The sequence below is a fragment of the Neophocaena asiaeorientalis genome, unplaced genomic scaffold, assembly GCF_003031525.2.
Source record: "Neophocaena asiaeorientalis asiaeorientalis breed wild unplaced genomic scaffold, Neophocaena_asiaeorientalis_V1.1 scaffold129, whole genome shotgun sequence".
NCBI classification, from domain to species: Eukaryota; Metazoa; Chordata; class Mammalia; order Artiodactyla; family Phocoenidae; genus Neophocaena; species Neophocaena asiaeorientalis.
Genome location: NW_020172446.1, coordinates 4,889,181 through 4,903,343, shown reverse-complemented (window position 1 = coordinate 4,903,343; position 14,163 = coordinate 4,889,181). Strand labels below are relative to the sequence as shown.

Genomic DNA, 14,163 nt, shown 5'->3' with positions numbered 1-14,163 from the left:
GGGGGAGAGGCGTGTCTACAAAAAAAAAAAAAAAAAAAAAAAAAAAAAGAATTTCGGAAATAATGCCCCTATAAGCACATGTCAAAAAACTATGGGACAATGAAATTAGGCTGAAGACCTCAGAAATGGAAAACACTAGTAAAAGGACTAGTAGAGTGCACTGAATTGAATTAAATAAAAAAACAAGGAATACAAAATACAGGAATACAAAAATGATCTAACTTCAAAAAATTAATGTAGATGCGGACGTGGTCTGAGGAGCAGGGAGTTTCGAGACTAGGGCAGCACCAAAGGCCACAGACACCCCAAAACACACCACCAGACGTGGACCTGCCCACCAGAAAGACAAGATCCAGCCTCATCCACCAGAACAGGCACTAGTCCCCTCCACCAGGAAACCTACACAACCCACAGAACCAACTTTAGCCCCTGGGGACAGACAATTTAGAGAAATGGAAATAAAAACAAATGGGACCTAATGAAACTTAAAAGCTTTTGCACAGCAAAGGAAACCATAAACAAGATGAAAAGACAGCCCTCAGAATGGGAGAAAATACTTGCAAATGAAGCAACTAACAAAGGATTAATCTCCATAATTTACAAGCAGTTCATGCAGCTCAGTAACAAAAAAACAAACAACCCAATCCAAAAATGGGCAGAAGACCTAAACGTTTCTCCAAAGAAGATATACAGATTGCCAACAAACACGTGAAAGAATGCTCAACGTCATTAACCACTAGAGAAATGCAAATCAAAACTACAATGAGATATCATCTCACACCAGTCAGAATGGCCATCATCAAAAACCCTACAAACAATGAATGCTGGAGAGGGTGTGGAGAAAAGGGAACAGTCTTGCAAGAGAATTTCTCTGACTTCAAGTACTTCTAGTTGGAGACATCAGGATTAAAAGGATTATTAACCTCATGAAATACAATTCAAGCGACTGTACAAATATTGACTCTCCACTATGGAGAACAGTATGGAGGTTCCTTAAAAAACTACAAATAGAACTACCATACAACCCAGCAATCCCACTACTGGGCATATCCCCTGAGAAAACCATAATTCAAAAAGAGTCATGTACCAAAATGTTCATTGCAGCTCTATTTACAATAGCCAGGAGATGGAAGCAACCTAAGTGTCCATCAACATATGAATGGATAAAGAAGATGTGGCACATATATACAATGGAATATTACTCAACCACAAAAAGGAATGAAACTGAGTTATTTGTAGTGAGGTGGATGGACCTACAGACTGTCATACAGAGTGAAGTAAGTCAGAAAGAGAAAAACAAATACCGTATGCTAACACATACATATGGAATCTTAGGGGAAAAAAAAAGGTCATGAAGAACCTAGGGGTAAGACAGGAATAAAGACACAGAGCTACTAGAGAATGGACTTGACGATATGGAGAGGGGGAAGGATAAGCTGTGACAAAGTGAGAGAGTGGCATGGACATATATACACTACCAAACGTCAAATAGATAGCTAGTGGGAAGCAGCCGCCTAGCACAGGGAGATCAGCTAGGTGCTTTGTGACCACCTAGAGGGGTAGGATAGGGAGGGTGGGAAGGAGTGAGACACAAGAGGGAAGAGATATGGGAACATGTGTGTATGTATAACTGATTCACTTTGTTATAAAGCAGAAACTAACACACCATTGTAAAACAATTATACTCCAATAAAGATGTTAAAAAAATTAATGTAAACTCACTTTGATGCTAAAAAAATTAAAATTTAAAATCATTTATGATAAAAATTCGTAGTGAAATAGTAGCTAAAATGTAAAGCGAACATCACATTTGAGAAATTTTATAAGCAATTTCCATTAGTCAGCAATGTAACAAAGTTTCTATCATTGCCTCTCTCTATATATTGTAGTTTTCAGACAACGTAATAAGACACACTCATAATCACAACAGGAGATAAGAAATATGAGGTAAAAGAATTGAAAAGAGACAAAATTATCCTTATTTATAGACACTATGTCTACAAAGGAAATCCAAAAGAATCATCAGGTAAACTATTAGAACTATATAGGTACTAGAATTAAATCAACAATAACAAAAAAATCAGAAGCTTTTACACATACTAGTAATAATAAATTAGAAAAAATCCACTTATACGATAACAAGGGCTACAAGGTACCTAGAAATAAATCCAACAAAAGGTGGGTGTGACCCTCATGGAAGAAACAATAAAACTGTACTAAAGGACATATAAAACACCTGAACAAATAAAAAAATATGCTATCTTTATATATGAAAAGAGTGAAATATTAAAATATCAATTCTCTTCTAATCTATAAATTCAATGCAATTCCAATCAAAATCCCTAGTTTTATTATGAAACTGAAGGTGACATTAAAACATTTAAATGACTTAAGGCAATTTTAAAGAATAAGATAGAGCACTACAGTAGAGAATAGGCTGAACAGAATAGCAAGACAATGAATGACTTTGCAGATCAAAAATGAAGATTTCGGTCTTTAAGAGCAATGGGAAGTCAACAGTGATTTTAAAACAAGTAAGACGACTTTGTCCAAAGTGTGCAAAAATGTACTGGAGAGGCTCAAGACAACCTGGGATGTCACTGAAAATGGTGGTATGGACCTAACAGAAATTCTCTTTTCCAAAACAGCAAGAAAATACTGGCAAAAAGGTCAGAATCAGCTTTTTTAGAACTCTGGAAATTAACCAAAGGCTTACAGTAGTCCAGGGAGCATTTATTCAAGAACTGAATATTGGTAAGAACTCTGTGGTGTTTTAACTTGCCCTATTTCCATCATCCCCTCCCTAGTGCCATGGTAGCCTAAAAACAAGAGACCACAATCATAGTACAGTAGAAAAATCAGCAGTCTGGCAGCCATTGCAAAGGGCAGATGAAGTTCCTTGAAAACCTCATCCCAGAGAATTATTGGACCTGTCTGGTGGTTCCCTGGAAGACATCACTCACAAGGCTGTCTTTATCTGACTTGACAGAGTTGCTGATGTAAAACAGCCTTCTCCTTGGGAGTATCTGTCAAAAAACGATCAAAGACAACTGTTGAACTTCAGGGTGGCCTGAGGCAGTGGGTAACAGTTTTAACAGTTGGGGAAAACAACCGGTTAACCAAAAAGCTTAAAAGGAAGAAAAGCAGAGGAACAGAATGTTCACATGGGCTTGAAATCCCCAAAATATTCCTAGGGATCATGAAGATCACATGCATACACAGACCTTTGAGCATGATCAGGAAAGACCTAAGAAGGTCCTAAACTCTCAAGACAGATCTTGAGGACTGACATCAGGCTCTGCACAAGCAAGAACTGAAGGATAAGGCAAAGTTGTAAAATGCCTGGCTATGTGTTGAAGGCATACCCCAACATGCATACAGTGCCTCTTGGCAGATTTGTGACTTATTAGTTACAGGTGTTTAAGAAAGTCTCTGTCAGCTCACTAGCTGACCACGAAGCTAACCAAGTGGACTTCAGTGGCCACACACAACTATGAATACAGACTTTAAGAATTAGTTCAGGGAATTCCCTGGCAGTCCAGTGGTTGAGACTCAGCACTTGCACTGCCATGGGCCCAGATTCAATCCCCAGTCCAGGAACTAAGATCCCACAAGCCACGTGGTGTGTCCAAAAAAACCAAAACACAAACAATTAGCTCAGAAAAGTCACTAAGCAAAAAACAACAGCCAATAAAACCCAGCAAAAACAACCAACCTTGGGAAGAGGGGAAGATCTGATTTCCACAGTTGCCATTTCTATTATTTTAAATGTTCAGTTTTCAACTCCAATTTATGAGACATACAAAGAAACAAGAAAGTACAGTCCACACACAGAATAAACACATTCAATGAACTAAAGGAAACTGTCTAAAAAACTAAAGAAAAGTATGAGAATATCTCACCAAATTGAGAATACCAATAAAAAGAATTTACAAAAAAAAAAAACAAACCTCAGGAGTTGAAAATACAACAACGCATTATATCTCAGACAAAGGAGATGTAAAAAACATAATCCACCCATGTGTCAACATAAGTAAATCTGGCTAAACAGATTTAACCAGAGATTCACAAAGCAACTTTACAGTCTATGAGGGCACATGATTAATACCACCATTTCTCTCCTAGAAAAGAACAAAAATTCCTACTTCATCTCATCTTCATAATCTGGATGATCTCAGCCACTTCGGTAATGCTCTTATCCTACTGGCATAAGAAGAACAGAATCCTCTTGCTGTTGCTCCCACTCCTCACAAAATTCTATCATTTAATGTTGTCCTTTGCTCTCTTCTTGCATTTTCCTACATATCCATTTCACTCACGGATAGCAGGTTAAGGGGTGAATTTTTTTTTTTTCCTGCAGTATGCGGGCCTCTCACTGCTGTGGTCTCTCCCATAGCGGAGCGCAGGCTCAGCGGCCATGGCTCACGGGCCTAGCTGCTCCGCGGCATGTGGGATCTTCCCGGACCAGGGCACGAACCTGTGTCCCCTGCATCGGCAGGCAGACTCTCAACCACTGCGCCACCAGGGAAGCCCAAGGGATGAATTTTTAGCAAAGCTACACAGTTACTTAAAATCTCTCACTGCTTATACTGCCATTAGATATATTCAGTATCATGAATCTCTAGGAATTCAGTTTAGTAGCATATGATAAAAACGTAAAAAATTCTTAGCCATCATTAAAATAACCCAAATTTCCTGCCATTTTCACAAATAATATGCTTTGTCATGTCCATATAAAACTGTCATTCTATTCAAAGTATACAAGACTATCTCCAGAGAAATAGGAAATTATGAGACTGATAACTGATGAAAAACTGAAACTGAAACACTTCCTTGATTCAGATGTACTATAATGTTCAGAGAGATTAAAATTTTAACTTTTTCTTACCATTAGCAAGCCAAACAGGCTTCCAACGAAAAAAAGATTCATTTTAGGAAAAACAGACTTATGAAGACTACTTTAGTTATTCAAGAAAGTGTTTTTATTTTTTTTTATCTGGGGGAACTATTTATTTATTTATTGGCCACGCAGCATGTGGGATCTTAGTTCCCCGACCAGGAATGGAACGCGCACCCCTTGCATTGGGAGCACGGAGTCTCAACCACTGGACTACCAGGGAAGTCCCAAGAAAGTGTTTTTAAAAGACTGGAGTTCGGACTTCCCTGGTGGTGCAGTCATTAAGAATCCGCCTGCCAATGCAGGGGACACAGGTTTGAGCTCTGGTCCAGAATATCCCACATGCTGAGGAGCAACTAAGCCCATAAGCCCATGAACCACAACTACTGAGTCTGCACTCTAGAGCCCGCGAGCCACAACTACTGAGCCCACACACCACAACTACTGAGCCCACGTGCCACAACTACTGAAGCCCATGCCCTACAGCCCATGCTCTGCCACAAGAGAAGCCACCACAATGAGAAGCCCACGCACCGCAATGAAGAGCAGCCCCTGCTCGCCGCAACTAGAGAAAGCCCACATGCAGCAACGAACACCCAACTCAGCCAAAAAATTTTTTAAAATTAAAGACCTAACTGCTTCTATAAGAAAATAAATAAATGAAAGATAAAAGACTGGAGTTAAAGTGGTGAGAGATTAAGAAATAGGAATAACCTTCCCAGACTACAAACAATACTACAAAGCTACAGTGATCAAAACAGTGTGTTATTGGCACAAACACAGACATATGGATCAACGGGACAGAATAGAGAGCTCAGAAATAAACCCACACATCTACAGTCAATTAATCTTCAACAAAGGAGGCAAGAATATAAGATGGCAAAAAGACAGTCTCTTCAGTAAACGGTGCTGGGAAAGTTGGACAGCGGCATGTAAATCAATAAAGTTAGAACACACCCTCACACCATGCACAAAAATAAACTCAAAATGGCTTAAAGACTTAAACACAAGATATGACACCATAATGCTCCTAGAAGAAATCATAAGCAAAACATTCTCTGACATAAATCATACCAACGTTTTCTTAGATCAGTGTCCCAAGGCAATAGAAATAAAAACAAAAATAAACAAACGGGACCTAATCAAATTTGCAAGCTTTTGCACAGCAAAGGAAACCATAAGCAAAACGAAAAGACAACCTACAGAATGGGAGAAAACATCTGCAAATGATGCAACCGACAAGGGCTTAATCTCCAAAATATATAAACAGCTCATACAACTCAACAACAACAGAAAAACCCAACTGAAAAATCAGCAGAAGACCTAAATAGACATTTCTCCAAAGAAGACTTACAGATGGCCCTAGGCACATGAAAAGGTGCTCAACATCACTAATTATTAGAGAAATTCAAATCAAAACTGCAATGAGGTACCACTTCATATCAGTCAGAATGGCCATCATTAAAAAATCTACAAATAACAAGTGCTGGAGAGGCTATGGAGAAAAGGGGACCCTCCTACTCTGTTAGTGGGAATGTAAGTTGGTACAGCCACTATGGAAAACAGTATGGAAGTTCCTCAGAAAACTAAAAATAGAACTACCATATGATCCAGCAATCCCACTCCTGGGCATATATATCTGGACAAAACTATAATTAGAAAAGATACATGCACCCCTATGTTCATAGCAGCACTATTCACAAACAGCCAAATGTCCATCAACAGGTGAATGGATAAAGAAGATGTGGTACATATATAAAATGGAACATTACTCAGCCATAAAAAAAATGGAATAATGCCATTTGCAGCAACACAGATAGACCTAGAGATTATCATACTAAGCAAAGTAAGTCAGAAAGAGAAAGACAAATACCATATGATATCACTTATATGCGGAATTTAAAATACAATACAAATCAACGTATCTACAAAACAAAAACAGGAACTTCCCTGGTGGTCCACTGGTTAAGCCTCCGCACTCCCAATGCAGGGGGCCAGGGTTCAATCCCTGGTCAGGGAACTAGATCTCTCATGCCGCAACTAAACATCCCGTATGCAGCAACGAAGATCCCACTTGCTGCAACTAAGACCCGGTGCAGACAAATAATTAAATAAATAATAAATATTTTTTAAAAACTCAAAACAAGGGCTTCCCTGATGGTGCAGTGGTTGAGAGTCCGCCTGCCGATGCAGGGGACACGGGTTCGTGCCCCGGTCCAGAAAGATCCCACATGCCGAGGAGCGGCTGGGCCCGTGAGCCATGGCCGCTGAGCCTGCGCGTCCGGAGCCTGTGCTCCGCAACGGGAGAGGCCACAACAGTGAGAGGCCCGCATACCGCAAAACAAAAACAGACTCACAGATATAGAGAACAGACTTGTGGTTGCTGCGGGGTGGGGGAGGCGGGAGGGAAGGAATGGGAGTTTGGGATAGCAGAGGAAAACTATTATATATAGGATGGATAAACAACAAGGTCCTTCTGTAGGGCAAAGGAAACTATATTCAATCCTGTGACAAACCAATGGAAAAGAATATGAAAAAGAATATATATATGTGCATAACTGAGTCACTTTGCTGTACAGAAGAAATTAACACAACACTGTAAATCAACTATACTTCAATAAAATTAAAAAAAAAGAAATAGTAAAAGCAATGAAAATACACCATGTAATCCAGTAATCTGCAAATGTTTCTAATTTGGGGGATATACAAATACAGTCATGTATTTTTTAAAGCACTGATTTCCTTCTGTTCTTCAAAAATTATAACAATGAAATGAATACAATTTTGAAAAAAAAGAAAAAAGCTCATACTGTCACCAAAAAAACCCAAACCAATTCTCTTTTATTTTCCACTTATATATCCATATAGTTCTGTACAACCATATATACATATTCAATTTTGTATTCTGCTTATTTCATCTTCTTTCATGCTTTTAAATGGTTCCAGTACTCTCTCTCATTATGACTTCTATCAGATTAAATGTGTTATTTCCTGTTATATTTTAATATGATTTGGAAGCTAAGTATCTTACAGGAAATTCTTAAAATTCACCATAAATTTTTCTTAAAAATTATTTTTCAATTATAAAAACTATTGTGGAAAATTTAGAAAATACAGAAAAGCATAAAAAACAAAATAACCACTCATAAGTCCACCAACGACAACTACCATAAATATTCTGAAATGCTCTCTTTACTCTTTTTTCCTTTCATTTAATTTCTAACAATTCTGTAATATACACTGCACCTCACTTTACTTAGCCATGCTTTCACTGTTGAAGGTTGGACTGGTTCTAAGATTTTACTATCATAAACAACCGTGAAATAAAGACTTCTGAATACCTATAAATCTTTAATGCAAACTTCTGGCAACTTCCTCAGGAGAGAATTTTAGAAGGGAAAATTCTGGCACAGCCTCTGTCTTCTGATTGATACAATGGGTTAAATATACTTGATTCTTAAAGGATTGATGCAAAACTGCCTTCCAAAAAGGGGCAATGATTTACAAAAACAAAATTTTGCATTTCAGAATTTCCCATTTCACCAAAACCTTGCCATTATCATTTTTTAAAGTATTTTCTAACATAGTAAAAAAAAAAAAATGGCAGCTTACTGTTGCCCTAATTTACATTTCTTAGATATACTAAGATTAAATATTTTTAATGTTTATTAGATATTTCCATTTCTTCTACATTTCTCTATGTATTTTCCTTAGTTTTCTGCTGCAGTTTTAATGTTTTCCTTATAGTTTTTGTAACTGTTCTATAGTTTATGAAAATGAAAGCTTAACCTATAAAAGGACTATACCATGGCTTCTGAGTACTCAAAGTGCAATTATTATCATCTACCATTTATCTAACATATTTGATATATACACAAAAAACTAAATCAATGAACTTTAGCTATCTATTTTAACTTAATATTCTCTTTTAAAGAGATCAAGAAGTTTTGCATCTTTATCCAACAGCGACAATTCTCAGGTTGTATGGATCATACCTCTTCATGGCATATGAATTATATTACAAAACTGGATCTCACAAGGTTATTATTATCTAGAAATGAGCATTTCAATTGCCAAGACTAAAAGAAAAATTCATTATGTTCTGTAAAATAAGCAAGCATTTATCACGGAGAAATATCTAAAAGGAAGTTCCATGTTTGTCATGCAACATCTATTTTAGTCACTAGCCACTTTATAACACTTGTGAAATACTGGTTGTCACACATACTTTGGATAATTGTATACATCATGGGTCAGCAAGTTACAGCCAAATCTCAGCCATCCCCACTTTTGTAAATAAAGTTTTATTAGAACACATTTATTAGTCATGCTCATTCATTTACATATTATCTAATGGCTGCTTTCACACTAGGAGATCAAAGTTGACTACTTAGCTTGCAAAGCCTAAAACATCTACTCTCTGGCTCTTTACAATATAGACAGCTAAAACATCTGAGTAAATGATTTTACTCATTCTTAGAAGCCAGCACAAACATTCGGATCCTAACTCATGGAGCTCATACTCTAGTACAGTGAAAGACTTGTATGCAACTAACTTATAATACAAGATATAAAAAGCTAAGTGCTCTAAGAAAGGTAAAGAGTGTCAGAAAAAGGAAGAGTCTTTCTAGTGGGGAAAATCTTGAAGGAAGCAACTTTTGCACTGGGTTTTAAAGGATGGCTATAATTTGGACATATAGGATGGAGAGACTTCCAGTGTGAAGAAAAGTAGAGTTGTGAAAGAATACAAACGTAACAGTGTACTTTGCATGGAGAAGCACAATTAGGAGAAAATGCTAATAAGTCCTTTGAAGCCAAAGCATAGGGAAGGCTTTCAATGTCAGGATGAGCAGTTTAGATTTTAAATACAATTAGGTTCAAGAGTAAGGAAGTTAACAGTGATTAGAACTGTGCTTTCGGAAGATCAATCTATCAACAGTATTTGAAATGAATTTGAGGAGAGAGAGGTGATAAGGAAATTGTTACAAAGCTATAATAATCCATGACAGAAGTAATGAAGGTGGTGGCAATGGGACTGGAAAGAGAGGAGAGACTGGAAAAAAAATGAAACAAACACACTATCTTAGCAAAACCACTCAAACACTTATTATCAGACAGCAGCATTTGGATATAATATAAACCTTACTCATATGGAGTAAAAACTCTTCATCTCCTCTACCTTTGAACAAAATGATAATTGTTTCTATTTAGTTCTGATAATTTCAAAAAGAGGGACTATTTCAATAATAATTTAAAGTGCTGGACTACCACTTTCTCCCACTTTTAAACTAACTCTGGATACAAACACACACTGAAACAGAATTCGCTTGCTAGGGCTCCCTCTGCTTGACCACTGGAATAAAGGTCTGATCTTAAATTTGGGCTCTTAGCTGCTTCTGCTGAATTCCTGAAAATAAGAATAGTTGGATTTGCTTCAGAAGCTCCTCGCCAGGTTTATCAAATGCCCTCCTCAGGAGGGGAAACATAAAATATCTTTCTCTGTATTTTCCAGAACACCAATAATTTTATTATTTCTTAACTGATTAATTTTTAAAGAAGAGAGTTTTAGATTCACTGACATAGAGAAGAGACTTGTGGTTATCAAGGGGGAGGTGGGTGGGAGAGGAATTGATTGGGAGTTTGGGATTAGCAGATGCAAACTATTATATATAGAATGGATAAACAACAAGGTCCTACTGTATAGCACAGGAAACTATATTCAATATCCTGTGATAAACCATAATGGAAAAGAATATGAAAAAGCGTGTGTGTGTGTATGTGTGTGTGTGTGTGTGTGTGTGTGTGTATATAAACTGAGTCACTTTGCTGTACAACAGAAATTAACATAACATTGTAAATTAACTATATTTCAATAAAATAAATTTTTGAAAAAGAAGAGTTTTATATTCAAAGCTCACAAACATTTAAATAATATACAAATAATATAAGCTGGAATTCACCAGACTGATGTTTTATAGGTAAGGAAATTATTCTAAAGACTGGTTTTATATTCTCTGCTCATTAAGAACTAAACTGCATCTCCCTGTCAGTTGGCTTCTGGCTGGGTTCTACCAACAGAATACAAAAACAGTATATTGGAGGGTAGGAGAAAGGGAGAAGACGAGGTATTTCTCCCTGCCTTTCTCTCTACCTAAGACTGAATCTCCCCGTGGCTTCAACTCCTTTTGGAAAAGTCCAGTTCCCACCAAGTAACCCTAGCCTCTGGCCTCCAGGTCCAACTCCTACCTGTATCCCTCCATTTATCACTTCTTGCCTTTTACTACTGCTAATCTCTGGGTTGCTTCACCATCTCTTGTAGCTTCTCAAGTCTTCCATCACCCATGTAACCAATACTCTGCATTAAAGTCTCTCTATGTAAAAGGAAGTCCCTCTCTATGGGAGGAAGGGAGGAAAGAGCAAAATGGCCCTAGGCCTTTCTTTTCTGACTCTAGTGTTCCCACCGTCCAGCTTCCACTAGCCTCATTTCACAATGGAAAAGAAACAGCAATCACATCAGTAAACTTTCTAGATCACTTGTATAAACCCATCCTTCTCAAACTGGAGTATATGTTGCTTTGCATTACGTGGGTATGCCAGGATGATTTATGTGAAACTACAAGATAACCATGACGTATTTTTCTGTTGTGTCTACAGTGATTTTAAAAAATTATTTGTATATTAAAACAAACCACAAGGGTAGTGTCAATTCAATGGGGAAGAGCCTTCAACAAATGGTGTTGGGACAACTGGATAGCCATCCACATGCAAAGAGTGAAACTGAACCCCCATCTCATAACCGTATAAAAATAAACTCAAAATGGATCATAGATGTAATTTTAGAACTAAAACTACAAAATTCTTAGAAGAAAACATATGCGTAAATCTTTGTGACCCTGGATTAAGCAATGGTTTCTTAGGTATGACACCAAAGCAGTAGCAACCTAAGAAAAAAAATATATTGGACTTCCTCAAAATTGAACTTTTGTACTTCAAAGGACGTTATCAAGAAAGTGAAAAGACAATTCACAGAATGGGAGAAAATATTAACAAATTACATCTAATAAGTGACTTGTATCTAGAATGTATAAAGGAATCTTACAACTCACAACAAAATGACAACCCAATTAAAAACTAGGCAAATGATATGAACAGACATTTCTCTAAAGATGATACATAAATGGCCAATATCCTTGGTCGTAAGTAAAATGCAAATCAAAACCACAATGAGATAGTTGTCTGGGGCATAATGTGAGGAAGCAAACTAACTGCAAAGGGGCGTTAAAGAACTTTCAGGGAAGAGATAAATATTCTACAATACATCTTGACTGGGGTGTATATATTTGTCAAAAGTCACCAACCTGTACACTTAAAATCCATAAGTTTATATGCAAATTTAAAAGTAAGCCATCTAGAGTCTATTTCTTCAACAGAAGAAAAGAAGCAAAGGATCAAATATGTTCAATTACCTAACTATGCTATTATATAATTAGTAAAAACTGAAAGAGAAGTGATTTTTTCGGCCAGAACAAAGGAAGTATGAAATTGATACAAAGTCTTTTAGAAATACAGAAAATGACTGAAGTATTAAATAAGCACACATTTGGGGGTTTTATAAACTGCTGTAAACTGGGGCTTCAGAGGAAAACAGTTTTGGCTGCTAAAACATAAAATGTTCATATTAGATGCCATTATCATCCATGCTAACTTTATACACTACCACATTACAACTGAATAACTACACTTAGCAGACACTGAGTAACCACAAAAGTAGTCTCATAAGAAACTACTTTGCTAATAAAAATTTCTAGGAAACTGGCAACATCTTAATAGCTTATTTCCAGGGATCTTTACAGCAACAATTTTGTTATATATCAGTATTATTGTCTGAAATTACTCTGTATAACTGCTTAAAAATAACTGAAGTTCATAGCCTTGGGAAAAAAAAATCTCTTAGATTATCCATGTATCACCCACAAAAAAAAAAAGTAGACCTTTATTCTTTTTGATAATTCTATAAATTATAATGCTACAGATATGCTGTATTAACAAATATCTAAAGCAAGCAGAGACATTAAATTCACAAGTTCAATTTTTAAAAAAAATTTCCAACAATGCAGTAGAAAAACATAGTTTCCCTTACCTCATCATCATCATCAGAATCATTCCCAAACACTGAAGGTTTTTGCAAAACAGGGTGCAACTGCTGTGCTTTCTTTGGCAAAGTAAGCCCATACCTGCATTTTTTTTTTTGAAATAGAAATTACACCATTATATTTAAATGTTAAACAATAATACAGCCACTACCTCTTCCAGACGAAGCTACCAAGTCAAAACATGTCACATAACCTATGAACATATAACACTGGTTCTGATTTCCAACTATCTAAAAGTTCTAATATGCACTAAGATTTTATAATTATTACTTTAAGTGATTATTTGTGGGCCAAAATCAAAATACCATTTTAATCAAAGAAGGGAAATGAATGAAGAGTTCAGAAATGTTTTAGATGGTGAAATGATAGCAAGGTTTTAAAAAGAACATGTTAGTGGAAAGCTCAGTTGATGTCCACTAAAAATAAAAATGCTCTAAATTATCCTTGTGATCTAACAAGAGTCAAGAAAATACTTGTGCTTTTTTCCTATTGGGTACAAAATTTTAAAGAAGTTATTGGATAAAGGTTAATGTCACCCATGAAAATTTTTTAAAAGATTACATTAACTGAGAAACCCAAGTAGCCACGGGGCAAATTGCCATTACACTTTATTAAGCACACTTGCTTTGTCTTGGAGCACCTGAAAGAACCATCCCATCAGATCCAACTCATTTAGTTTCTCACGTTTTGGCCTTTAAGACGCAGAAATCACGGGAGGCCGCATCACAAGCGAGGATTATACATCAAAGATAAAACTTCCAAGAACATATAACATTTGTCTCTTTTGTGGCAACGTATACCCCAATTCCCTATATTCCTACCCTTTTCTGTGGCTTCTCAGCACAACAGTCCTAAACCGAGAAGGGAGGGCGGTAATCAGAACTTGACCTGCCAAGTAGAACAAGGCCCTCTAAGAAAGCCAGGAATTGTCTCTCTTCTCATTGCCCCTGAAAGCATCCAACCGGGGAGAAACTCAAGCGCGGGGTAGGAAGCAAGACTGAGGGGCCTCAGACCGAGCTTTTGGAAAATAGAAAAGTCTCGCTCTCTGCCCCTCAGCCTAACTTCCTTTATTTCCTCACAAGTTTCTCCCTCAAACTTCGTGCTTCCATCCTG

The 14,163-nt window shown here is 36.9% G+C and overlaps 1 protein-coding gene across 1 annotated transcript in view; it reads right to left on the bottom strand.

The window, feature by feature from the left end:
- Positions 1-14,163, bottom strand: part of NSRP1 (nuclear speckle splicing regulatory protein 1) — a 63,887-nt gene that overhangs the window by 49,441 nt on the left and 283 nt on the right. The window contains exon 2 of the mRNA XM_024737320.1: positions 13,038-13,131. Within this exon, the coding sequence (XP_024593088.1) occupies positions 13,038-13,131 (94 nt within the window). The remainder of the gene's footprint in view (positions 1-13,037; positions 13,132-14,163) is intronic.